Source organism: Larimichthys crocea, chromosome IX (assembly GCF_000972845.2).
Source record: "Larimichthys crocea isolate SSNF chromosome IX, L_crocea_2.0, whole genome shotgun sequence".
In the NCBI taxonomy this organism is placed as follows: domain Eukaryota; kingdom Metazoa; phylum Chordata; class Actinopteri; family Sciaenidae; genus Larimichthys; species Larimichthys crocea.
The window spans coordinates 10,661,687-10,688,468 of NC_040019.1; the positions used below are offsets into that span (position 1 = coordinate 10,661,687).

General features: G+C 41.6%; 1 protein-coding gene across 4 annotated transcripts in view; it reads left to right on the top strand.

Annotated features, from left to right (window-relative positions):
- Window positions 1–26,191, top strand: part of sema4d (sema domain, immunoglobulin domain (Ig), transmembrane domain (TM) and short cytoplasmic domain, (semaphorin) 4D) — a 39,276-nt gene extending 13,085 nt beyond the window's left edge. For 2 of the 4 annotated variants that reach the window (XM_019275543.2, XM_019275544.2), the window contains exons 3-17: window positions 3,087–3,145; window positions 14,154–14,287; window positions 15,995–16,140; window positions 16,229–16,291; window positions 16,387–16,485; window positions 16,608–16,701; window positions 16,863–16,979; window positions 17,106–17,257; window positions 18,494–18,669; window positions 18,792–18,948; window positions 19,087–19,309; window positions 19,440–19,552; window positions 19,978–20,150; window positions 20,335–20,384; window positions 20,555–22,439. In XM_019275543.2, coding sequence (XP_019131088.1) covers window positions 14,191–14,287; window positions 15,995–16,140; window positions 16,229–16,291; window positions 16,387–16,485; window positions 16,608–16,701; window positions 16,863–16,979; window positions 17,106–17,257; window positions 18,494–18,669; window positions 18,792–18,948; window positions 19,087–19,309; window positions 19,440–19,552; window positions 19,978–20,150; window positions 20,335–20,384; window positions 20,555–21,555 — 2,661 coding nt within the window. In that variant the 5' untranslated portion in view covers window positions 3,087–3,145; window positions 14,154–14,190 and the 3' untranslated portion in view covers window positions 21,556–22,439. Of the gene's footprint in view, window positions 1–3,086; window positions 3,146–14,043; window positions 14,064–14,153; window positions 14,288–15,994; window positions 16,141–16,228; window positions 16,292–16,386; window positions 16,486–16,607; window positions 16,702–16,862; window positions 16,980–17,105; window positions 17,258–18,493; window positions 18,670–18,791; window positions 18,949–19,086; window positions 19,310–19,439; window positions 19,553–19,977; window positions 20,151–20,334; window positions 20,385–20,554; window positions 22,440–22,695; window positions 22,936–23,966; window positions 24,180–24,300; window positions 24,393–25,412 lie in introns of those variants that run through there. The other 2 variants (XM_027282092.1, XM_019275541.2) reach the window with 2 other exon arrangements.
- Window positions 26,192–26,782: the final 591 nt, after the last annotated feature.

Sequence of the window (26,782 nt, forward strand, 5' to 3'; positions counted from 1 at the left end):
AAGAGTCTTCAAAAGGCCAGCTTTGCCTGGTCCTCATTCCTCATTCAAGTCCACTCATCAATTAAAAGAAACCCAGACCCGTGACATCTCCACTTCCTCTCTGTGCCCTCTCCAGACCACGGTGTCACCAAGGGCGTGGTTTGAGGGCACCGCTGGTCTCGCACCCAGGCTCAACACCCACTCCCTACATCCTGAATTGAGACATTGAGACGTGGTGTCATTGGTGTCATTGGGATTCGTGGGTGCATGGTTAAAAAGTCTGTATCAGCTGTCACTGGGTTTTGTGGGAGCCGAGGGAAGCCAAGTCAAAGTGCTTCCTAAGGATGTCGAGGGGGATGCACCCTTTGGCCTACAGCTCATCAATCTTACACAACTGTCATTTTCTCCCAGTGGCCCATTGATGCTGTCAGAGGAGAACAAGAAGCAGGGGCTCGTTGTGTCGTGTATGTTGGTGCGTGCATACATGTTTGGGGTTTTTTTTTTGTCTGAGTGAAGAAGTAACATGATATTGGGGAAAATCTGAAGGAAGATGGAAAAATGGGGTGATATATATTGACGAACTGCACTGCAACTATCAAGCATAGCTATTGACCTTGATTTACATGAATTCCCATCCTTGGTGGTTTTTGGAAACCGATAGCAATCATGAAACTGATCTGCTATTATTCAGTCAGCTAAAATCTATACTTGGAGACAGAAATGCAATAATACATCTTAACATGGATAAATATTCCCCACCGCAACGATTACAGGATACCTTGGTCTTAGAGTTTATTAATGTGGAACTAATGTGGAAAGACGTTAACACGCAGCTTTTTTGTCTTAATATGATCTTATGTAAGTGAACAGTTGTAGTCTGATGTGTATCATCTCTGCTTAACATAATCTGATTATTCTATTATACACTAGAGAAGGACCCCTGCATTACAGTGGCTTAACCCACCAAACAAATGCTAATGAATCTGCATATTTGGGTTGATTTGGGTGACCTGAATTCAGTTGTGTGGAAGATTTGTCTCCTTGTTCTGAGACAGCATTTGTTGCTGACAGTTTAGCACGTTATCTTCGGATTTTACTGATTCTTTGTTTATCTGTATTTATTTCAAGATAAAAACCAAGGTTATTTAAGGAAGTAGAGATAATTAGGCATGGATTCTCTGTTTAAAAAGTACCAGTGAGTCATAAGTTGAACTGTAGTCAAGGCAAAGTAAATATGTAAGTCCATGTTTTCCTCTCAAACAGAGCAGGATTGTAGTGGACTGTGGGAATAACGCTTGTGTACTTGTCCAGGGAGAATGTATTCAGCCTTGTTGTAAAGGTTTTAATTTTGCTCAGGGAAGCAGTCTAAGGGAACAGACTGGAAAGTGAATGGAGGCCCAACCATCTGTCACAATGGCAATAGGAAGATTTCTACCTTTTTGACTGATGAAATCTTGTTTTCATGCACATAAAAAAAGAAAAGCAAAAGACCGGCTGACTGTTCTATTACTGCTGATACAGATTATTCCCTAAAGCCTTTGTTCTCGTTTTGATTCATTAGTGATGCACGACTCAAGTGCTGACACTGTAAAACCATTTTCTCAAACAGAATTGGTTGTTTTTCAACTGAGAGATTTTCTGTCTGAAAGGTTTAAGTCCAATTATGATTTAACTATGTTTGAACCAAAATCTGATGACACTTTAAGCCTTGATGAACGGAATTAGCTGAGGTTTTGTGTATTAAACCACTGACAGTATAAAGAATGATGTCACCCACAGGTTTCTCAAGAGCCATTTTGAAGCTTAGAATGTGGTGGCTCTGGTCGCCGCTATCTTGGTAGTCCTTCTTCTTCTGCCTCCCAGCTAATCTAAAAATTGGCAAAGACGTGGCTCATTGGTGGACCTGAGGAGGGCTGAATGATAACTGGATGTTAAAACAAACCACCTGTAATGGCACCCACCAGTCAATTTAGCTACAGAGACCAAAACAGTTTTTTGTACCAGGCTGTAAACATGTTTGTTTCTGCTGTGAAGTTGGATATTTCCATATGGGGGCGTATGGAGATTGATGTGTTTTGTAGTCAGCTCCAAGTGGCCGTTCAAGGAACTGCAGTTTTTGTAACTTCCGTATTGGCTTTACTTCACAGCCATGGTGGTGACAGCGTGTGTTAAACTATTAACTAATAATTAATGATTTTTTTTTTTCTTGAAGAAAATAAATAAACTAAGTGAAATACTTTAAGATTTGTCAGCAAGTTTTCAGGGGTTTTAAGGTAGAGTGGCCTTCAATGACCCCATCTGCAATGGGGAAAAAAAGAAATGCAATGATTAACACTCAATGTATTTTCATCAATGCAACAATGCAACATTTCTCTGCATTCCACCAACAGATTGCTAATCTTATAAATTGTGCAACCTGTTCTCAGAAGCGCAGGACTGACCGTGGCTGACCCCTCAGCGGATTAGCCCACATAGAACAGATATAAATCAACAGCGCTGAGCGGAGAGCGCTCTCACTTTATTTACATCTGGTTTGTGCAACTACATGGCTGCCCACAGCCCTGTTATTTGTGCTTGCTTATCTCAGACAAACCGCAGCAAGCAGCCCGAGCTCTGCCGCAGACAAAGAAGTGGAAGAGGAAATAATACACAGTAGCAGTTACAGACCTCAGGTTCCTCCTCATGGTAGCAACACATGATAATGTTTATCATTTGACTCCCCACCATTCATTTGTCCTTGGTTATAAAAGGTTATCCTGACAGACATCATATCATATCACCAGCTTAGTGCTTGGAAGATATTTAAGTCACTGTATAATTGTTTTGTCCTTCCCAGAGTGTGTGTGTGTGTGTGTGTGTGTGCGTGCGTGTGTGTGTGTGTGTGCGTGAAAAAAGGTCATATTCCTGTATGTTTTATATAAATGTTGTGCAACATGTTTTCATTTCAACATTCATCATCATATCCGTCTAAACATGGTCTAGACAACTAACCACACACACACACACAATATGCGCACAAACACAAAGTGCTTCCTCCCTCTTGTAAGCACACACACGCTACATAACTGTCTTGTCTGATCTTTCTGTCTTCTCCCCCCCTTTCATAGCTTGAGGATTTTATAATTCTCTCCGGAGGAAGAGCGTCGCATCTTGTAAGGAGCCACAGGTCAGAAACTCTACTCCTCTACCTCACCTCCCCCCCTTTTTGTTGCTGTGCAGACCAACACTGAGCTGCTCACAGGCCCGCATGCTTCAACACGAATGCCGCATGCTTCTCCAACCCCCTTTGTTACCACCTGAGGGCTTTACTCCTTTACTCCTTTTTTTATTTTATTTTTATTCCCCCTTGCATGTCCACACCTGGGCCACCCAGCTTTGATTTGATCACGCTTGGCTTTGGTGCTTGTGGTGCAAATTTTCTTTCTTTTTTTTTACCCAGTCATTTTGCTATTTGCCTTCAATTTGTGATTTTGTTCTCCTTCCCTCTTTTAAGTTGTTATTCTTTTGTTTTATATCCGCTTGGAATCTAGCTGATGCTCTATGTTGTCTTATTTCCATCTAATGATGTTTATAGTGACATGCACGGTGTACACAGGTGCAGATGCTTGCTTCCAGTGGCTTTTTGGACAACCAGCTTTGCTCTGTACCTTTACTCCGCCGTTGACTGTTTGCTAGTGATTGTTCAATAATAGTTTAGCAACTTTTAAAAGGCAAGGCAAGCCTGTTGAGCTTTGAATGTTTCCAAAATGATGATGCAGTGAAGACAGGGCTCACAATTTTGTAAGGTGCCTCCTGCTCTTTGTTAGGTTTTGGTAAGTTTGCAATAAGTCTAGCAGTAGCAGTAACTTAACTAAGAATTCCATTAAAAAGAATCCCACATGACCGTATAAAGAATGGACAGTGAAACCATGACATCACTCGTAGGTTTCTGAAAAGCCGCTTTGAAGTTCGAAATCTCTGGATCCTGCCGCCGCCATGTTGGCTGTCCTGCTTCTTTTTACCACCCCAGCTAATCTAAAAAACAGCACAGATGTGGATCATTGGTCGACTTTAGGCAGGTCCAGTGACGCCTGTGTGTTCAACCAAGTCATTTCTATCTGCACACACCTGTCAATCAAAGCGGCCATGCTTTTAATTATACATAGCTTTAAGCCTTAATATAATTTGAATGGGTGCGGGGAAAAGGTAAATCAGACTCAGTACAGTTGTCATGAATGCAGAAATTAGCTATAGAGACTAAAACAGTTATTTGTACCAGACTGTAAACATGTTTATCTCTGCTGTGAAGTTGGACATGTTAATATGGAGGCTTATGGATCTTCACTTGTTTTGTAGCCAGCCTCAAGTGGCCATTTAAGGAACTGCAATTTTAGACACTTCACTTTACAACCACAAAGTGGAACATATTATTTTTCACACTTCTGTGTGAAATGGAGGACCCATTTAAAAAAAAAAAAAAAAAAAAAAAAATTACTTGAATGATTCACGGCATACCAACGGTAACTAAGGGAGGTAGGACCTGGTGAAGTGTCAGCTGATGCCAACATTAGTTTCCCAGTGACCAGTACTTTAAAGTGCTGCCCATGCATGCTTTTCTTTAATACTATTTATATTTAAGTTATTCCGCTTGTTCAGCTGCTTGAATTTTATAAGTGATCTAATTTTCTTAAATGCCTTCAATTATTCTCATTACCATGATGACGGAAGTGTGCCTTAAATCTGCCCGCCAGATCACGGGAAATCTTTGTGCAAAGTGTTTTAAAGTTTTGGGCTTGGCTTTGTGTTGTTTCCCCCTCTCTGTGCTTTGAGGGAAACGGTGAAATTAGCGTTTTATCTCCTGGTATGCCAAGTTCAGGAGGACACACTGTTTGTGTTGTGGCAGTCTGTGGGTGATGGGGCGAGTTTTCACACAGGACTCCAAAGGAGGTTTTTGTCTCTGCCGGCCAAAATTACCACCATGAAATCAGTGCCTGCTGAAGACTGAGCTGAGAGAAAGCAGAAGAGAAAGGAGTCCTTCTTAAAGGCAGAAAGGAGAGGAGAAAATATAGCAGGGTTTTTTTGTGATGTTTACAGCCCCTTCAAATGTCCCATGACTGGTGGGAAAGCCCAGTAACTGTAATTTTGACAGATGGTTTGTTTTGTTTCTTGCTGTGCACGATAATCATATTTAGATAGTTCTGTCACGCGTCATTTGATTGAAAACCCAGGCGCAGAGGTTCATTCCACTCTGGGAGCTGAAGTCACCTGCCCTTGGATATTGCCATTTTTAAAAAGCTACCACCAATGCGACTACCATTCAACTTGGGACCGCAAGGCCTTCAGCTCGGGACCACAAGACCTTCAGCTGGGCTTTCGCAGCTTCCCAAAATAGTCCCACATTATACGCCCCAAGGCCTGGCTGGCATCACAGTAGCCTCAAGGAAACTACATCAAGTGAAAGGTTTATGACTTTACTGTGAGAGGTGGTGGCTTTCATGTGACCCCAGGCTATATGTTGTGTTTATCCAATGATAAGTGACGAAAGTTTCTCACAGGATCTGCCATATTTAAAGAGAAGTATCACTTACATCCTCTACTCAAAGCAGCTTCAGCTGGACTCTTTATATCTTTTTTTAAATCCATTTACTTGTATATGTGCATTATTGTATGTCTTATACTTATACTTATATAACTTATATTGAGAGGCAAAGGGCTGTTTGTATGGGACTAATGTCTGAATGGGCTCCAGGAAAACTGCTGTCACTGCTGTCTGAAAAGTTTGTACTTCAGGATGAGGCTAATTCATAAGTAGCTTCTTTCTAGATGATCCTCAAAAGTTCCTTTTTATTGTCGTTTTTGCCATTGCAGACGTTAATAGTAAAACTCCTCCACTTATTTTCTCCCTTTTAATTAAAAGAGAAAGCGGATGGTCATTATGTTTTCATGTCAGGCTACAGAGGCCACATTCGGCACTCATTCGGACGGGGAACACAACACAGCAGTCCTTGTTCCTCCAGTTAGCTTACTTCACTTGCCTGTATGTTTTATAGGGAAGTTTTTCAGATATTCCAGAGCCACGTGACTCAGGGAAAGGGCGTGTTGTTTTTAAAGAGCTTGCCATCGGCAGACTAAATATACCCTTTACTGGACCTGACCCCTCATTTGCCTTTGCTGTGGCCACTTTAGGTCGACATGCTAGCTCAGCAGGGGCCCTACAACTAGTAATTATATAGGAGGGTTTCCATTTAACATCCCCTGTATAGTGTTGCCTTAACACAAGCTCTTTTCCTCAATTTAGACATTTGGGCTGTCATTGATGGCTACATTTTAATTAAATACCTACTCCAGTTTCCAGCCTGTTGCACATCAGAAATTAGCATCATACGCTCCTTGTCATCATGCAGCCTTAAATGTGAATTCATGTTGTCGCAGATCATGCTGTTAATCCTGGATCTGGCTTGTTTTGTTTTTTTTTAAAAGTTGAACTTTTCCTCCCATCTGTCACCCATTGAGCCCGCCACAGATAATGTACGATGACTGCTGTCTCATCTGTTGCAGTTTTTAGATGATTTTCACCACATGACCAGTAGTCAGCGGTGCAGTGGAGGTCCCACAGCTGTTCACCAGCTTTCAGATGACTTTATGTTAACATGACACTGTGACTTTGCACTTTACAAGTGAAAGCTGACGTCTGTCTTCGGTGAATTCCATGTGGTTTGGACTCGGACCAGAGATGCAGATTGAACTGTTGTCTTGTGATTTAATCCAGATAACTAATGGAATGTAAGGAGGAACTTGAGGTGTGGTAGGTTGTATTTGGTTGTATAACGCTTTGGTGGCTCCAGAGGGAGCTGCATAAAGTGCTTCAAGTGATGTAACTTGAGTCAATGTCGGTTGAGTCTGAAGGCTAAAAGTTTGAAAATGGAAAAACAACAACAGTGGGTGTGGAATTGGAAGAAATTAGGTTACCAGACCTCTATAGCCCGCTCCTCATCTCTGCTTGAAGCCAGCAGCTCAAGGTTACATTAGCTGCTTCTAGAATAACACATCCGCAATCTCCAACTGAACTGTTGACACTCGAGTTGCATTGTGGGTCATGTTGGCAAGTTTTGACCAGAATAAACGCCCAAGACTCTGTTGTTCTGCTACATCAGTTTTGATTTGATAAATTGATGTAATCAGAGTACTCTTTTAAGACCACAGCCTTGATCGTCAGCTCGAGTGGTCATACTTGTAGCTTAGCTCATACTGAGAGACAGTAAAGCCGTGGTTGTCTACACTCAAACAGTTCATCACCCTGTGGGGAAACTCAACCCAAAACTCTAATGCAGCTGGCAGTATTTTGAGATGTGTTCTTGGTCCCTGTCTGGTCTTACGAGAGGGATTTGGTGCCCACATTTGGTATTATCGTGTACACATGTGAGGGTGCTCGAGTCTCTGCCACATCTATAGCCAAACTCCATTAATCTGCAAATGACATTGGAGTAGACATCTGTCCCCATCAGTGTGTCATCCTCTGTGGTGTCAGTATTTTGTTTCAAGAGAAGGCTCTCTCTCTCTCACTCATTTTCTCATACAGGCCTGACTCTAAATAACCCACAATACCTCTGGAGGAATATAACAGCAAGCCCCAGTGCTGAAGGAGAAAGAAACACCAACAGTATTTTTATTTTTTTTTTGCTATTTAGCATATTAGCATAAACTGTCAGTGCTGTGTTATCATCGTTCCCACAGCTGGGTGGGTGTACAGATGGTCCGGTGGATTAAGCCAGAAGTCATACAACTAAGAAAATGTTGTGTAAGCACTCCAGTTGCCAGTTCATTGGGTACACTTGGGATTAGACTGTATTAGTTTTATCCTCCCTTCATGCAGATTATAATGTTTAACTTTGAAACTTAAAGAAAGATGTAATTGTTTTGGAGGATGTTTGTTTCTGTTATTTGGCTTACCCTTGTTTATACAAATGGGGTGGACAAAATAATAGAAATGCCTATTGGTATTATAATAATAATAATAATAATAATAATAATAATAATAATAATAATACAACAAAACAGTTTTAATAAAATTAGAACATGAATGCTACATTAGTTTTAGATGGGTGTGCCTAATGGCTCCCAGGGATGTGCCAGCCAGCCACCAACTGATACATAGTGATACAAGATGTAGATAAATGAATCATCAATCGCAGGCCACATTGTGGTCTTTGTCATGGCTCAAAAACTGACATCCATAGAAACGTTTGGTATCTACTTGAACTGGAGCTAGCTCCCCATTTTCACCCCCATTTGCTTTGCCACTGTCTTGACTGGAGGGAGCCTGAGGTATGTCGCTGCAAGGTCATCGTATTGGAGAGGTCAAGACACCAGTGAATAAATAAAGGGTGCATCATCGATTGGTTTTCCCAATAGAGGACTTGAAAGCATTACTCCTCGATCGCATATTTTTACAAAATAATGGCAAATCGATCTTGGTGTGACTATAGACTATAGACTTTACATGGAGGTGTGAAGCAGCAGAAGTCACTGAGAAGAAGGTGAACAACTTTCCTCTCAGTGAGGAGGAACTCAACAACAAGCACTGCATGGAAATGTCATACTGCCAGAAGAGACATTCTTTCCATAAAATAACCTACTTACAGTGAAGCACATTTCCCATTACACTGTTTGTTTGTTCGTGGTTTAGGCTCACTGGTATAATAGCAACAGATGGAGCAGGAAAAGAAAAATTAGAAGCAGCCTCTTGGCGTGCTGCAGCAAAAGGAAGAAGAGCATCTCTGTGCATTGATGCTGATGATGAGTAAGTACATGGAAAAGGGAGCCAGCGAGGGAAAAGAAGTAAAGGGGTTGGAGTTGTTGGCAGGCACTGAATGTCCAACTCCCTCACTTCACCCTCCATCACACTCACTGTGTATCCTTGCATACTCTCTGCTCACAGGATGTGAAGCTTCTTTTCTCTACGCATTGGAAATGAAGTGGCAAAGTGTTGAAGTGGCCACCATGTGGTCTTGTGTGACAAGTCATCCCACCATTTCATCTGGGAATTAGACTCTCTTTGACTGAGAGAGGGTTGGTTAAGTAAATCAGCCTATTTAAACTGTTTACGTATTAACCATTTCTTTCCTAAAAGTCAAGGGATGACCATCATAAAGAAGGGACAAAATCAGATGCTGCTGTTGGGCTGTTAGTTACTAAGTTAAACCAGGCTTAACCTTCTGCTGCAATACGACATCGCTATGATTATCTGTACCTATGTGATCATATGTGACAGATAAACTTAACTTGAAGGTCCGGCAAGGTGCTGCGTTTGCAAGAGCAAATTCTTGGTGGATTACCTTGTAACGTGATTGGCATATTTTTACTGTTTATCTCAAGATTGTGTGACAAAAGGGGAAAAATAGTTGCCGCTCATTGTGTTTTCTTAAGGAAAAACTCTGAGCGTGAAGTTGTAATAGTCAGACCCTGATACGTCACAACACATACTTAGATCCGGAATATATGAACAGTCATGTAACTGTCAGCTTGTTCTGCTTCTTGATGTTTTCAAACATCTGCTCGGAGTGAAAGGTTTTTGCTATGTTGCATAACGGACCGGATTTGCCTTCACCACAGTTTTTGCTTGCTGACAGGAGTCTGCGTCTAGCACTGCAATCTGCAAAATTTTCATGCCGACTTTGAATTTTATCTGCATCTGCCAGAGGGAAGTGGTTTTTCTTGGGGTTTGTCCCATTTATTTCAATCTTACAGAGATGTTTTGTTTTGTTTTTTTACACCTGGTGGCCTCAAGCAAAGATTGTTTGCCGTGAAGTTGCTGCTCTGTATCTCTATATCATTTTGTCCTTTACGGTGGTCACTGCTCTGCCTTGAGTAAGAAGACCAAACAAACTTTCTCCCTTTGCATTAAAACTGGGTATATTTTTATTTATTTTTACAGAAACTACATCTTAGGGAAGAGTTTGGTTTCAGTGGGCTGCCTTGATAATTGAGCAGTCACTGCAGTCATGCTTAATTAACTAACTAACCCCTAACCCCCCCATCCAGTGAGATCTAGTTATGCAGTGATTTATTATGATGACCGACTTGAGTCCAAAAAAAAAAAAAAAAAGGTTGGCATGCCCACAATGATTTATTTGTGCCACATAAAAACACAAAAGCACTTTCCACATATCGAAGATTGTTTTTCTTTCTCTCTCTTTCATTCTTACCAATGCGTTCGAAGTGCCGGTGCACAGATAGGCAGAGCTCCAGTTTCCCCCTTCCCCCCTGTCCTCAGTGGGCAACTTGCCAATGTCTGTGCCCAGTTAACAGCACATTGCTGGGAACCCCAAGGCCCCAAGCAGGTGTCAACCTCCCTGCCCAGCCAAAGGAGCTGAGAGGGGAACACAAAGGGCTCAAAGAGACCTGCCAGCATGGTAACCGTCTTAAATATCCCAGGCCACTGTGGCCACTCCTCTAAATCTCTCAGCGGCATAGGGTAGCTGCCAGTATGCTCTTTCTGCTACTGTAACACTGATTCAAAAGGGCTTGAAGCTGGGGTTTTTTAAAAGCTTCTGCCTAAATGGGGGTCCAGAGTGGTAAGATTGATGGAGGGCGTCAGGAGCGTACAGACAGAGGACGAGTCTAGTTTGTGGCTTTTATTTATGCAGTTTGTCGAGAGAGGATTTTTCCAAAGCCAAAAACTGGGAGGAATTTTGTCCGTTTGAGGTTTTTAATCATGGATGCAGTGTTGTTATCTCATCTGTTCACGCTGTGCCTACATCACTCCCTTTGTTTTAAATGTAACAGCCTCTGCTGCCGTCATTAGACAGTTTATGGCGCATCTTTTTTACGGAATGCTTCCAGATCCAGATCTCATGGGCTTGTGTGATCTTTGAAAACAGTGGCTTGGCTCAGGGCTAAGCTGTCCTGGCATTTAGATTGGCAAGACTGTAAAAGAACTGAATGAGGGGGAGAAGTGATGCCTTTCTTCTTTCTTTCACTCTCTGTCCTCTCTTCTTTCTTTCACTCTCTCTCTCTCTTTCTCTCTGTTCATTGTTGAATACTCTACAGCGATGATGTGGATGTGATGGGGGTTGAGTGGAGTGGAGTGGAGGCTACCCTCATCTTCAGTAAACAATAGATCCTTGTGTATTTGACCCCCTCTTTAGCAGAGTGGAGTCCATGGCTAGGGCCGAAGCCGGGATGGAATTCCATCTTTGCCAGATTTAGTCAGTGGAAACCCTCGCCTAAAAAAACAAAAAACAAAACAACCCCCAACAATCCCAGTATTAGGTGGGGTCATACCTCGGGGGCCATTTGTTCTTATTTACAACCACATCAATAATCAATTATCATTCTCTAGTTGTGGTGGCTCTCATTGATTGTTTACTCGTGCTGCAGCACATGATATATCTCTCCCTCGACTGGGTAACTGATTACTAACCTATATTTGAGTGGGAAGAGCCACAATGGTGCAGGTCATTAAAGGTCATTAAAATGTGCTTGACAGTGATTTATGTGTCCTATAATCTTCTCTTTTTGTTCTGTAATTTTGGTTGTAAAATGTTAACTCAGGATAAATTAACTAAAAATAAACCGGTAAAAACACTTTTCCTTGAAAAGTAGTATCTTGTATGTCATTTATATTCACTAAATCTTTCTTTAGCCACTTTTAGTGAGCACAGTTTTTGTTGAAACTGCTTGTGTGAGAGGGAAGTTTCGTTATCTCAATCCTCGTCTTACAAGACATCCGATAACCTTTTATCCGCGTCTTCGCGTGACAGGCCCACCCCATTGACAGAGGTGTGCTGCGGGTACTTCAGCTTCTTTATGAGCTTGTTGTGGAGAACCAGAATAACCTGCTTTGTGTCAGATCATTTTACTTTGTCAGAGAAGAGAAGTGCTGGCAAGTCATCTGACCAGCCTGACCCGCCTGCTTTCTGTCTACTGCAACATCAGTCATCTCTGATATTGTAAAAGCCGACTTCATCCGTGTCAAACGAGAGAAAATCCAGGGTACAAAGCTGGACTTGTGCTGTCACGGCCCTGCACTGCTTCTTTCACATGATTGGATCAAGAGAAAGGAAGCACTTGATCCTTACAATTGAATTATGTCATATTATGTTAATCACTTTCTGAGTTAATACCATTTCAGTGTTAATAATATTTACAGTAAAAGAAAAAGGTCATCAGTCTTCCGTTCATGTCAAAATATATTTGGTTGACAGTCATGAACATGAAAGCCCTAAGGTTATTTTGAATGTGCCCTGCGTTGCGGTGGTAAATTTGGCAAACATTGCATGTAATACAAGCAGGATTGAGAACAGATTTAAGGATTTATTTTAATATTTTACTCAAGCTTCAAAGCATGAGCTTTTCTTTTCCTCCCCCTCAGCTTTGGTGACCTAAAACAGCCGCTTGCTCAACTAGAAGATATCATTTTAGACAAAAATGAGTCCTGACAAAACACAAAAATATTGTTAGTTGTAGTACTTCCAAAATAAAATACACAGTATGTCAAAATGAAACCATGCACCCCTTGATAACAAAGTATGGTTTACCATTTATTAATCACTTCTCAGAATTTGGGAATAACTTTTAAAATAAATTTTCAGTGCACCCAATCTGTATTTGTGTGGAAAAGAAAAGCATGAATTAAATATGACAACTTAAGTTTTTATTGAATATATTGACATCCTGAGATGTTTCTGGATAAGTTAAACACTTAAACAAATGGCACAGAGCAGCCTAATGGAGTCCTTATCGGGCATGTCCTGAAGTAAATGTAGCAGGAGAGGAAGCTGTTCACAAGCCGGCTTTCTCTCCTGCTAAGATCACAATGCCTCACAAATTGGTCGATGAAAAACGACACCTGCATCTGATAAGACCCGATAGCTAGCAGGAATGCTGTCATCATTGTCATTGTCATCAACAGATACACCTATTACTCTGTCTCAACAATAAAGGGGAGGATAATCAATGAAAGGAGGATTTTTTTTCTTAAGCCTGAGGTGTGTTAAGCTGTTGCATAACACACATTCCAACGATAAACTCAAGTGCAGAGGTCATAAGACACATCACATTAACTTCACTGTTAATGTTAAGAGTTTAATGTTGGAGTATCTGGGTAACAGGGTGTCTAGTTTTTGTGCAAACAAAGCTGTTTTTCTCCCACTGAGAGTCGTGTTAGTTCAGGCCCTCTTCATGCGCTGAACTCCTCCTTCTCTTTCCTCCTCGCTGTCCCCTCTCTGAGTCCTCATTCAGGTGAAACTCCTCATCCATCTGTTTTCCTGCTTTGTTATTTAACCCCACATTTCTGAAATGCTTGCGAGCTCCAAAAAAGCAACCAGTCATTTAGAAGACAGCTTTCACACATCCATCAGCATGAAAGTATAAAATCTGCGAGTGAGTTTGCTTCCTTTTTTGTTTTGCGGTGTACTAAACAATACAACTACTGATTCATGAACACAGAAGAAAGAACAAGAGTTAGCAGTGCTTCCTTTTTATTATATTAATATTATTATTAGGTGATTTTTACAGACTACAGATGACTATTGTGTACACCATCTGCTTAAAACCTCATAAATAAAGCATGTTTCTTTAGAAAAGTGAAATGAGAAATTTCATACACAGATGTCCACAGTTGATTAAAAATATGATCTAGGTAGATCTTGATATTTCACAACAGCATACCTAAGAAAATGAAAAATAAAAACATATCCATCACAAACAGAGCCAAAAATAACTTTTTCCACCGGCTTGAAAACCCCCCCAAATTTTTCACTGTCATAAAAAGGAAAGCTGGAACCATAAAATGTTCGGCATTTGATATCTAAAATTCTTAACTGATCAAATTTTTTTTCCATTACCTAACAAAATAAGGTTATAGTTGCAGCTCTAGTGTCTATTTTTTAGTCTTTTATGTTTTCCTGAGAAATATTCTCTATATTTCACGTGTGCTTTTATCACGATAGAGGTATTTTCCATCGTTTTTATTCAAATACATGTGATGTACTGCGCTAACCCCCTGCGCGATACAAAGGAGGATGAATCAGTCCGGTCAGCGTTCAGTATTAGGGAAGTGGTTGACGCCTTTGAGCGTCTGTGCTGCATGATGTGATCAGTCTGTGAGGAACTCATTCATTTCAACATCCTTAAAAAAATGTTTGTTTACTGCATCAGGTTTTAAAGTGCCGCTTTTTCTTCTTGTCTTGCAGAGGAAACTTCACAGTTCCGAAGTTATCAGAGTCTAATATGGGATTTGGTGTGCTGGGAGTGTTTCTGGGGCTGCTCCTAGAGGTCTCCACCCATGGACCCCATGCCGTGCCTCGAACCTCCTGGAGACACCAAGGTAAGGCTGAATTTATACAATAACAATAAATGTTTCTGAATGATAATCGGTCGGGTGTTAAGTGATGACAAGAAAAAATGTTTGCGGTTTTGGTAGTTGATCATTTATTAAATAAAAAAAAGTCTATACGATTACGAATACATAAGACATAAAATACAATACATACATTTAGGCTCTGGTCTGGCTTCTTGAATCAGTTGATTTCTAAATATATAAAATATTTACTATATTGAAATTAGAACCAGCTTTATTGGTCAAGATTGTGTACACATACATGTACATGAATATGACTTTCATTGCTCTCTGTGTACTTCCACACGGTTCTAACAGTTGTTTTTAGCTGCACAGCCATTTCTATCCATACTCCTGCAAACAAAGCTGAACAGAGACAAATAAAGAAAGAACTGTAGTGTACATTTCTGTACTTCTGTGTCCTTTTTACAGTAAGTCCCTGCACCGTGAATACTAAACCATTTCTGGTAAATGTTCTTTTGAAACAGCTCTGCTGATTTAAAGTGAAACTTTGCGTCATGGGCACGGAATGTAAAGGCATTCAGTTTGGGAAGTCATGCTTGTTAGTATGACTTAGTTCACAAGTGGGTTTCTTCACTAGCAGTGCATTGAGCCGTCATATTGTTCTGTATTTCAGTGACACCTGTTTCCTTCCATGTCAGTCAAGGACCCGCTCTCTGTCTCACCACAGGAAGTCAGAGCCCTTACTGTCAGACGGAAGTTCTGTTTACATAAATAGCCCTGTGAGAACCAGTACAGCTCACCTTTTAACAAAGTCAAAGTTTCTTCACACACCGTGGCACAGTCACTGTTTCAGTCAGTCAGTGAGAGTATTCACTTTCATCATTGTGGTGTTTATGTCCAGGCACCTGCAACCCGAACCCGCTTGCACCTGGCACAACTAAAGTCAGCCAGACACAAACTCTCCACTAGGTTTGCCATCAATCAACACAGAGCGAGAGAGAGAGAGATATGAACTCAACACAATGTGTTTCACGTAGAAAGGCAGGAACGTTTTTCAAACGTCTGTTTAGCCTCTACAGCAATAAAAGTTGTGTTTTAGTTGCCAGACATCACCTTTAACATTGTTGATATTTATCTTTTTACCCCTAATGAACTTGAGGTGCATTGACTTTTTTGGCCACTTGGAGGCAGCAGAAACAGGCTGTAAACAAAATTGACATAATATCAGTTTATCAAGTTGTTATAATGAACTTAATAGCAACATGTACCCATCCAGCTGACATGGAGCAACATTAGCATGCTTTTGTTTCTAGTCATTTCTAATTTTTCACTTTCCTTTTAGCTCTGTTTTTGGTCTCCACCATTACATGACTCCTAGGTTCGCCAGCAACAGTGCTGCAGCTAGCACACTGTTGGGTTATCAGTTTGTTTAGCTAAAAATAGCAAACTGCTGCGACTTGAAATAACACCGATGAGAAGAGAGAGAGTAAACCAACTCAGGGAAATCATCCCAATCTGCAAGACATTAAAACACGCTTTGTAACTGAGGGGTTCTGGAGGGCCAGGTCATAAATATAGAATATAAAATGTATAAAAAAATATGAATTATAGCAGCTTTAAATTAAATCCTCAATATTGATGAATCCAGATGTTGATAATTCAGACTTTGTATAATAAGTTTATAGTTGTTATGGATGTTTAAGTAATATGATCCAATGGTTTTGTGCTCAGATTTAGACCTGATGGAGTTTTCGGAGCCTGGGATCTTCAACTACTCCACGTTGTTGCTGAGTGAGAAAAAGGATGCGCTGTATGTGGGAGCCAGGGAGGCCATCTTTGAGCTCAGCAAGAAGAATGTGACAGTCAGAAACAACAAGGTAACAACAAAATACCAAAAATGAATGTAGGAGAAGGAGAAATTAATTAATTTTAATCATGATTTTCTTTTTCTTAACTCTTTTTAAGGTTCAGTGGACAGTTGCAGAAAACCCCATGACAATGTGCATGCTTAAAGGAAAATCAAAAGAGGTTAGTTCAATGTTTCTTAAGTTAATGTTGTTTTTTTATCTGCATGGTGTCTGAATCAGTGTATTCTAATTAGTTTATGGCATGTTGCTTTCCAGAGGGATTGTCTAAACTACATCCGAGTGCTCCAAGTCATAGACGACGAGCGGCTTTACGTCTGCGGCACACACGCCTTTCAACCTCAATGTGACCACTTGGTAGGTTCATGCTCAATCTGCCTTTGGTACTGGTAACAGAGCACAGATAAACATGTGCTTGTGTTTGCCAATCATCACGGGCAACCTTTTAACTGAAATCTAATCTTGAACTCTGCGTTCAGAACCTCGCTGACTTCTCGTTGGACGGCCGACCTGAAGACGGCAGGGGAAAGTGCTCCTTTGACCCCTCACAAAGCTTTACGACTGTCATGGTTGGTGAGTTGAGGCCAGTTTTATGTCATTTCACAAAGAGCTCTTTTGGTTGTCAGCCCTGCAGTAAAATACATTATAATCTTCAATAATCTCAATAATCAGTTTTTTATGGGAGGCAATCGCCAGACAATAAACTGCTTTTTTTCCCCCTGCTTTTCTATCAGATGGAGAGCTGTACTCAGGGACAGCTTATAACTTCTTAGGCAGTGAACCAATAATTTCCAGATACTCTCCATCCCAGTCCCTCTTGAGGACAGAATACTCTACATCATGGCTCAATGGTGAGTTAGGACAACGTGACAAGTGATCAAGCATTTTAAAGATTTTTAGGTTGTAAGGGGGGGATTTTGTTCTACATTCATACATTAACATTCTCAACTCTCTTTCTCCCTCTGCTGTCCTTGCAGAGCCCAGTTTTGTATTTGCAGATGTGATCAGGGAGGGGACAAACAGAGTAGATGGTGAGGACGATAAAATCTACTACTTCTTCACTGAGGTGTCAGTGGAGTATGAATTCTTTGGCAAGCTGCTCATCCCCAGGGTGGCCCGCGTCTGTAAGGTCAGTACACGTCATGCACCATCTGCACATACCAGCAGTATCCATCTTTAGCCCTTATGTTCCTGTTGTCGTGTGCATGCATGTCTTTCTCACCGTAAATTGTTCTTTCTTCCTCCATCCGTTACCTTAAATCTGTTTTTTTGATCTAGCTCATATCATGAAATCAAGTTGACTGCGGTTAGTCAATCATTGAATAGTCTTTCACTGTGTCGTGCAGATAGAAGTGCCCAACCCATATGGACATAAAAGATACCAAAAATACTGCTGAAGCAAATTAAGAACTAAACCAGGGTTTACAAAAACATACTACTAACGTACATGCATACACGAGGGGAGATTCTACAAATTATGTGAAGCATTTGAATTATTACTTAGTCAGAATTAAAACATGAAAAGGTTTTCATCTATCTAAATCACACGCCACCAGCATCCCATCAAAAGTGTTGTGAATTCCCAGAAACGATCAGATAACTCTGTAATGAACTGTAACACAATTTCTATGTTCCCGAAAAAGCCAGAAGCATAATCTGAAACAGGACACAACGGTTCATTATATTATATTATCAGACTTTAATTAACGGCAGTTGAATAAACTGTACACACACTCAAGGGTGTGGGTTTGATTTCAGGAGTTCTGATACTGTACTTGAATCAAATCCATAATCATTTATCAAATGATGATTTAAAAAAAAAAGTTACCTTTATCATGAATTGTATTAATTCATTGTAATATGCTATGTAAAGCTCTGTGTTGTTAATTCATTCTTTATTTGCAGCGTTACTGCAAACAGTTCTGAGCTATTGCGCCTATCTCCTCTTCCAACCACTCAAGACGCCCATTCATACACACTCACTCACACCGATCTGTCCAATATCTTGCCCAAGGACACTTCGACGTGCTCACTAGGGAAGCTCAGGAATCGAAAAACTAATCATCAACTAATCTTCTGATTAGTGGACGACCTGCTCTACCTCCTGAGCCACAGCTGTCCTCAGGGGAATATGACTGTAAATATAATTATTACAAATTTGGCAGGTATGTCAGGCCTGCTTATAGCCAAAAACCAAAGGCAGGTCTTATGTCTCGAGGAGTTATAAACCATTTTTGTCAACAATTCTCTCTACAGTTTGGCAAAAAAATCGACCTGAAACAAGAAAAGTGTGGGGACATGTCCACTCCTTCATCCTTAGTGGAAATTCTGCTGTTTGACGTGCTGATGAATCTCTTTTCCGCAGGGTGACCTCGGGGGACAGCGCACTCTGCAGAAGAAATGGACGTCGTTCCTGAAAGCTAAGCTGGTCTGCTCCATGCCTGAGCTCAACTTTGTCTTCAATGTCGTACATGATGTCTTCATCCTGAAGGGTGCCGACTGGAAGGAGACAGTTATCTACGGGGTCTTCACCTCCCAGTGGTCAGTGATTTAAGATCTGGAGTTGGGGATCACGGGTGGGATATTGTGATATAATGCAGGTCCTTACATTCCCTTCTCTTTCCTCTCCTGACTCCATCATCATCATCATCTTCGTCCCTCAGGGGTAACGTAGGTTTGTCAGCAGTATGTGCTTACAACATGACAGCTGTGGAAGAAGTCTTCTCCAAGGGCAAGTACATGCAGAAGGCCACAGTGGAGCAGTCCCACACCAAGTGGGTCCGATACAACGGCATCACTCCTTCTCCACGTCCTGGAGCAGTAAGCACCTTTAACACAACCAATAATTAAGACTGAGCTCAGCTTTGTGTCAGTGCTTGTGTAAACTTTGCAGATGTAGGAGAACATACTTTACAATCAAATATTTAACGTGTCCTCTCTTCCTCTCTCCTCCACCAGTGCATTAACAATCTGATGCGACAGCAGAACATTAGCAGCTCTCTCCACCTGCCAGACAAGACCCTTCAGTTTGTCAAGGACCACCCCCTGCTGGAGGATCCCGTCCTGCCCATTGGCAACGGGCCTCGCCTCATCACCAAAGACGTCAACTACACTCAGATTGTTGTGGAGAGGGTGCGTGCGCTCGATAGGAACATTTACGACGTCATCTTCACTGGAACGGGTAAGAACAGCTGTTAACACTTAAAACTCTTTAGAAATAAAGATGTCGTGTCGTGATATTTATGAGCTATTTAGTATTTGCAAGTGCAACAGCGACAAATCTTTGGCATTTGTTTGACATTTTCTCATAGATAAAGGAGTCCTGCACAAGTCAGTGTTGTTTGAAGGAGAAGTCCATATTGTGGAGGAGATCCAACTCCTGAAGAACTCGGAGTCCATCAAGAACCTGCTGTTGTCCTCGGAGGTCAGTGACTTCACTGTGAAAGTTAGTAAATGTACAAAGACATAATAGCGAGAACCTGTGAGTGTCAAATATACATAACACAGCGACATACGGTGTATCTATGTGTCTGTATACAACTCTGTGCGTACGTGTGTGTGTGTGCACGTTTTCTGAAGTGCGTACTCTGCTGTAAAAAAGCCTCACAGTGGGAAAGTACAGTGCCTAGAAGATGGCATGAGCGTGACCGACAGTTCTCTAAATCAGATGAGGCAGCAGTTTTATCGTGTGGTGTGTGTTCGTGGTTGTCTGGAGTCACGCAAATTTGCAACTGTCGCAGACAGAAATGTTACTGATCTGTAGATTTGTCTTCTGCGTGGTTAAGAGTTCATCTTTCAGTCAGTAACTTGTATTTTTATATGAAAGTTTGTGCACTTTCTCTTCCACAGACACAATCATTGTACGCCGGCTCAGACTCGGGTGTAGTCCAGTCGCCCACAGCCTTCTGTAGCAAGTATCTATCCTGCGCCGACTGTGTCCTGGCTCGTGACCCATACTGCGCCTGGGACCCTAACACCGCTACCTGTGTCAACATCTTTGACACTTCCAGCCAGCGGCATAGGTGACTCACTATCAAGCTAGATCCACTCTTTTACTCTTATCTTTTATCTGCATACCGGACTCTGCTCATGCATTATTACACAGGTTACTGATAATCCAGTCCAGTCTGACCTGCTTTACTGTCTCACACTGTGTGAGTGCTTATTTGATGTCATCATAAAAATAACGCGTGTTTGTTTTTTCAGGAGGTTAATTCAGAGTCTGAATGGTGACGCAGATAAGTGTCCTTCAACAGGTAAGCTGCAACATCATACCATAACATAAGTTGATAACAACTTGAATGCTGTTTTCACCTTCAAGCATTTTTTTGCCATCATGTGAGCCATGATTGTATAATTGTCCTAAACCTGTCACTAGACCAAACTAATCTGCACAGAAGTCATTATTTTCTCTCTGTTCTTGTAGCATCTGGTCGGTCCCTGAGGGACTACCAGAGTGTGACAGTGAAACCGGGGAGCTCTGCAGAGCTGCCGTGCCTGGTACAATCCAACCTAGCCCAGGTGATGTGGAAAACCAACGGCTCGGTTCTCACTGAGGCCTCTCGCTTCCACCTCATAGGGGAAAGTGGTCTCCTAATTTACAGCGTGGCTCCGGAAGATCAAGGTCACTACGAGTGCTGGTCAGTGGAATGGGCCCCCGCCGCCGGGAAGAACTTCACCCGCCTCCTGGTTGCATACGTCCTGACTTTGGAACTGCCGCCAAAACTCCCACACCAGGCAGGCCACGTAACAACCACCCTCGGCATCCAGGAGACATCTAGCACACACGCGGCTGAAGGTAATGGTAAGACAGAAAGAGCCCCACTAACTTCGGCCCTCGCCCCTCCCAGCTTCACAGCCACAGTCCCAGTCACCTCCCCACCCCAAACTGACTCATCACTAACCCCTCCACCCAGCAGCACAATCAAGTTCCAGCCAAAGCACCACGTTCCCCCGAGCTCCAACGCTCCACACCCAGACAGCCTGGACCCAGCGGCTGAGTATTTGCAGCACAACAACAGCACCGCCCTTCTCTTCCTCTTCCTCCTGTTTTTCGTCCTCTTCCTGGCCGCACTGGCATACAACTGCTACATGCAGTACCTTCCAGCCCCCTGCCTGCGGCTCCGAGCGGCCCTGCTGGGCAGTCACAAGAGCACCCATCAGCCTGAGTATCGGGCCTGTGAAGCAGGTCTAATGGAAGCATCCGCAACTGACAAAATTAACATGACGGAGCGACTGACGCAAAATGGCAGCCAGGCCACTCAAAACCTCCGAGCGCTCCGTGACACCGGGTACGAGACCGAGCCGGAGTGCAGCAACGGTCAGGTCCCCCACACCTTCGGAGACGACAGCCAGGAGAAACCCTTCGATGTGGACTGTGATTCGCAGCCCATCCAGTTTGCAGATGCAGACGAACCTTACTGCTAGCCAGACGTTCTGCGTCTGTAAGCACAGAGACTGTTTTATCGGCAAGATCACACACTTGCTGCATCTTCCCACGTTTTCCAAGTCTTAAGTGGTTTCCACCATGTGAAAGTATGTTTAGTGTACAGCATCACATGAAGTTTAATCATTATAAGGCGAAAGTCAGGCGTCCCACTTGCATGTAGAGATTTAACTGCTGTCTGATTTAGGACTTATGATGATAAAGCAAAAACTGTATTCGCAGAAGCTGCACCCTGTCAGCTTAGTCCAGCAGGAAAAGCTATTTCTTAAATTCCAAATTGGAAACATTGTTTACCAAATTGGTAAGTTACCTTGATGTTTTCCAAATTGGAGTTGTGTTTTTGTACAACTTTGGTGAGAAATAATCTCTTGAAGCTTTTTTTTTTTTTTTCCCTTTCCCTTTAAGCATATTTGTAGGCTATCGGACTTGGGTAAATGCTTCAACGTTACAGTAATTTCTCAGGGAAGATTTGCTCGCTACATCATAGCCTGGCTTTGCTGTATAGTGTTGCCATCTGCGGCACCTGGTATGTGGGCCTTTTTAATCTCACCCAGTGAGGTGGCAGCGTCGGGTTTGAAGGTCAAACGGAGAGAAAAACAAGAAGAGCGAGGTGTTGCGTATTAGAAAAATGCTGGAATAATTGTTTTGGGGTTTTTTTGCTCCCTGTGAAGTCGACATTCCTACATGGCTACAGCTCTGATGGTCCCGTGTATTAACCTTTACTAGCCATTCTTTCCTTACGTGGCCTGTTGGCAACATAAAAATTGTTCAGTATGACATGATGCTTGATAATATCAATCATCACTTGTTCTTTTTCTAAAACAGCCCTGGAAACAATCTGAAGTTTTTTTGATATGTATAATTATTTTTTAATTAAGCCTTCAGTTTTAGAACATTTTCAGAGAATTATTATTTAAAATGAGTCACCTCTGTGGTATTATCATGTGTAAGTAGTTGTGAACTTCCTTCTTTTGATTTAATTTAATTTATTGCAGCCAGTTTGGTTTTTAGATCCTAGCCCTCACTCATTAGTCTCCCTGTTTGCATGTCGTCCCCTTGGTTAGATTTCCTGTTTTCCTCAATACTCTCCCTCTCTCTCTCCATCACTCCCTCTCTCACAGCCTCCTCTCCTGTCGACACTTCATCTTCCCTGTCCTCCTCTGGAAGTAGCATTCCCTCTGCCTTCCCTTCCTCCTCCTCCTCCTCATCTTCCTCCTCTTCTTCCACCACCTCCTCCTCCACTAAGCCCCACAATGTGGAGGCCTGGGAGGCGGAGGTTAAACTGTTGCCTCCCCTGCTGAAGGACCAGGCCTGGGGTGTTCATGCCCAGGAGGCCTTCCTGCTCTTCTGCCTGGCCTTGGGTGAGTGGTGCCTGCGACAATGACCCAGCTCTCACCCCTCCAACTCAACATTCCCTCTTACTCTGTTTGCAAATCTTAATCCTCTCACTTTTTCACTCATCCTCTCTCCTTTCTACACCTTGCATGTTTCCTAAATATGGAACTAACCAGGAGTGTGTGTGTGTCTTTCTGGATTTGTTTAAAACAAGCCTGCCCTTCGCTTTAAGGTGTCTGACTCGTGGAGAACTACTCATCTCCGTTTTTTTTAGGCGTCTTGTATAATGAGTGAATGTTTAAAAAGACAAAGCTGGTATTCAGTCCAAATTAATGACCTGGTTCTAATGTTAATGAAAGGTACAGATTTGTGTATATTATTGTGTAACAGCAGCCTGATGTGAAACTTGTAAAACTTAGATCCTTTTTATCCAGGGTGTTGAGAATCTCTCTTCAGAACAAATTATAGTATGCTTAAATGTCTTACATCTCAATACTTTATCTGAATCTTTTTGTTCTGTGGCTGTAAGCAAGTGTAAATATATCTGTATATATGGAAAAATACATTTGAAGATGTACATAAATCGAGGGGACATTTTGGGACTATTGCTCTTGGTAGGGAGGCTAAATAAATCTTGTCAAATGTTTTCAACACTGGTTTGTTTTCCTAAATTTTTGACTCAATAGTGAGAATAATGGTGAAAAATAAGACAGAAAACTACCGTATGTTGCTAAAAGATTGGGATCGCGTTGCACATACTGAAAATATACACAAGAAAATATTGTTAAAAATATTGGTAATCTCACTTTTCCAGAAAACTATGCCGTAAATCGGACTTAATCTGTGATTCCAACTGTTTAAGAGAGATGAAAGTCAGAACTGAGATCCGGCATTGTGCATACATATACGCTGCATGTATATTCAGACATAGCTGTAAAAACTGAACACCACAAAGTGATCTACCGAAGGCAAGTATTCCTATTTTATGTATGTCTGTGTGGAGTGTCCGTGTCTTGACCATCCGGGGTCAAACATGAAGTCCAGTTCTGTCCCTCAGGTCCCAGTGATGTCCACATTCACTGGCTAATAAATGGGCACAGTCTGGACACCCCCATAATGGAGTTCCGCCGGCCGCTGGGTCAGAGGGAGGTACTTGTGAGCAGCTGGCTCAGAGAAGGGCCGCTGATCAAGGACGCCCGTTACCACTGTGTCGCTGAGGCCAGCACGGGAAATGATATGTCTGAGGTGGACCTCCGCCTAGCTATTGGAGGTATCTGGACTATGGAGTGCCTGGGATTGGCTGTGATCAAATGCCACTGCCATCATTTTATGAGTCCAAAGATGGACTTTTATAATTGTTTCTATCCATAAAAGCTGTTGTTGTTTGACAGATGAGGAGAGCATTCCATCCAGGGATTTGAACCAATGGAGAGGTGCACTCACAGAGCATGAGCAACTGCTAAAAAGATGGGAAAAGGCCTGGGTAAGGTCTATGCTCTTGCATGCGAGTGCATTTTGTCCCATTAAAAGTTGCTGTGCGGTTGACCGGGTCGACTTACATCATGTGCACCAGTTAGAACCTCCTCTGTCTGCATGTTTGGTGTTTTTTTTGTTTTGTTTGTTTTTTTTTGTCTCGGGAACAGAAGAGAAGTACAAAGTCCAGAGTTGTTGGAATGACTGTAAATAATTAGACACAAAGCTGATTTATAAATGAAATCAACTATTAGTATTCTGCACATGACATTTATTTAGTTAAAAATTTAGTTTATTTCCTGTAACTTTTTTGTAACTACATTAACAACATTAAGCTAATTGTGTTGCAGATAATAAAACACTAATATGTTCTTTAAAAAAAAAAGGATTACTAATATATTCCTCTGAAATATACAGACGAGTGACAATTGAAAGGAACATTAAACATGATCAACGAGAAACATTTAAAGGAGACACAACAAACTGTCTTAGTAAGTTGCAAGAACAGCTTCACTGCGCATTTCAATTTATTGTACACATCTCTGGAACTCTACCAGTGGGATGAACACCATTTTTTTTTTCCACAAAAGAGATATTCCCTAATTTGTGTGATTTAATGATGGTGATAGAGTGACTGTGAAGGCCATAGCATATGATTCACACATTTTTTTTATGCCTATCAAACCATTGAGTGACCCCTTGTGTCCTGGATGGCATCTGCATTCAATCATCATGTGTTTCTCTAATTTGTCACCCATCTGTACATACACAAATCTAAGTTTATTGATTTTAAAAGAAAAAAAATCTCTACTCCCTCATTGCAAAGCAGTTTCCAAATGATAAACTAGCTGAACTGTAGCCTGATATTTAATTCTTATTTGAATTACTGATAATATCAGATATGTGGATAGCGATAGAGATCTAGAACCAAAGCTGGTTTAACATCTGTTATTAACATTTAAAAGAATTTGCATTTCCCTGAACATCTTCCTCTACTTGCACAGTGCAACTCTTGTTTTTCCCTCCACAGGAAAGCTGTGATGGCCACTGAGCTCTGTGAAGATGTCATGAGCTTCATTTGTTGTGTGGCTGAATCTGGTTGTGAACATGGCCCTCAAGCCCAGGTGGACCACACCTTTGGCACTGAAACTATCATAAACAGATGTCCCAGTGTTCACTTCTTACAGAGTTTGATGGACCGTGCAGCAAAGAATTCACAACACCTGCCTTTTTGCAGGGGGGGCTCACCTGGTTGTGATGATGATGTTGGGACTCCTTCCAAAACTGACAAGGAGATGAATTTTATATAGCTTGTTTTTATTTTTACTGGTGAAAACGAACAACCTGAAAGCAGTGGAACAATAAAACTGATGGCATATGAGGAACGCTGATCTGTATTTGAAAGTAATGCCGTATTTGAGACCGTTCAGGCCTGTTTATAGTTTGGTTTATTTTACAAATGTCTCACATGTTTTGCACCTTCACTGCCACATAGTCCTTTAAAAGCTCCCTTGCAGTTTGACATTTTCACTTGGGATTATACAGTGCTTTTATCTTTTCTTTTTTTTCCTTCAAGAGTCAAAGCCCAAGCTGGTTTACTGTAGGAAGTAAGATTCTTTTTAACTACTCTGTAGTCTTATGTTTGACATTAAGCAAGATTATATCGCCAAAATAAAATCCAAATAAAACCCCAGTGTCCGAAATGCCAACGATGGCACAGGTTGAATTATGGAGTCTGTACCTTACTGCTGTTAAAACTGTGAATACCTATTTGCCTTTGAAGCAGAAATAAATGGAGTTTGTTTTATCTGTTGCTTACATTGACTTAAATATCAATGCATCACCTTTGGGTTTATCACTTTTGATATCAGACGATTTAGAAAGAGGTTATTACTCCTGCAGGATCAAACTAAAGTGTCACGTAAACATCCACAAGAACATCTGAATTATTAACCAACCCTCACTAAGCATTTCTCCTCTAAAGCCACTGTCTGAGAACACAGTATCGTTGACTAAAAACGTTTTTCCTTAACAGAATAATGAGATGCTTTCGCTCTCACAGATTTCTAGATGAATGTCTATTTAATATTATAACCAGGAATAAGAAAGAGGCCATGAATAACTGTGTGTATGTTAAGCACAGGACAGTTAGTGTGCAACAAAACATTTGCAGGAAGATCCATATTTGTATGGAGCAATAGCACCATCCTGTGACTGAGTTAAAGGAGCGCAAGTTTAAAAAGTGTTGATCGCTGTTTACCCAACAGGTCGTGATTCGAGAATCACAGCAGCACGAAGGTGAGATTGATGCTTTAGCTGAAGTGTTTGCAAGTATTTTTCTGTTTTACAAAATAAAAGACATCACAGAAGGAAACTGCAGACACAAAAGAGATGACATGG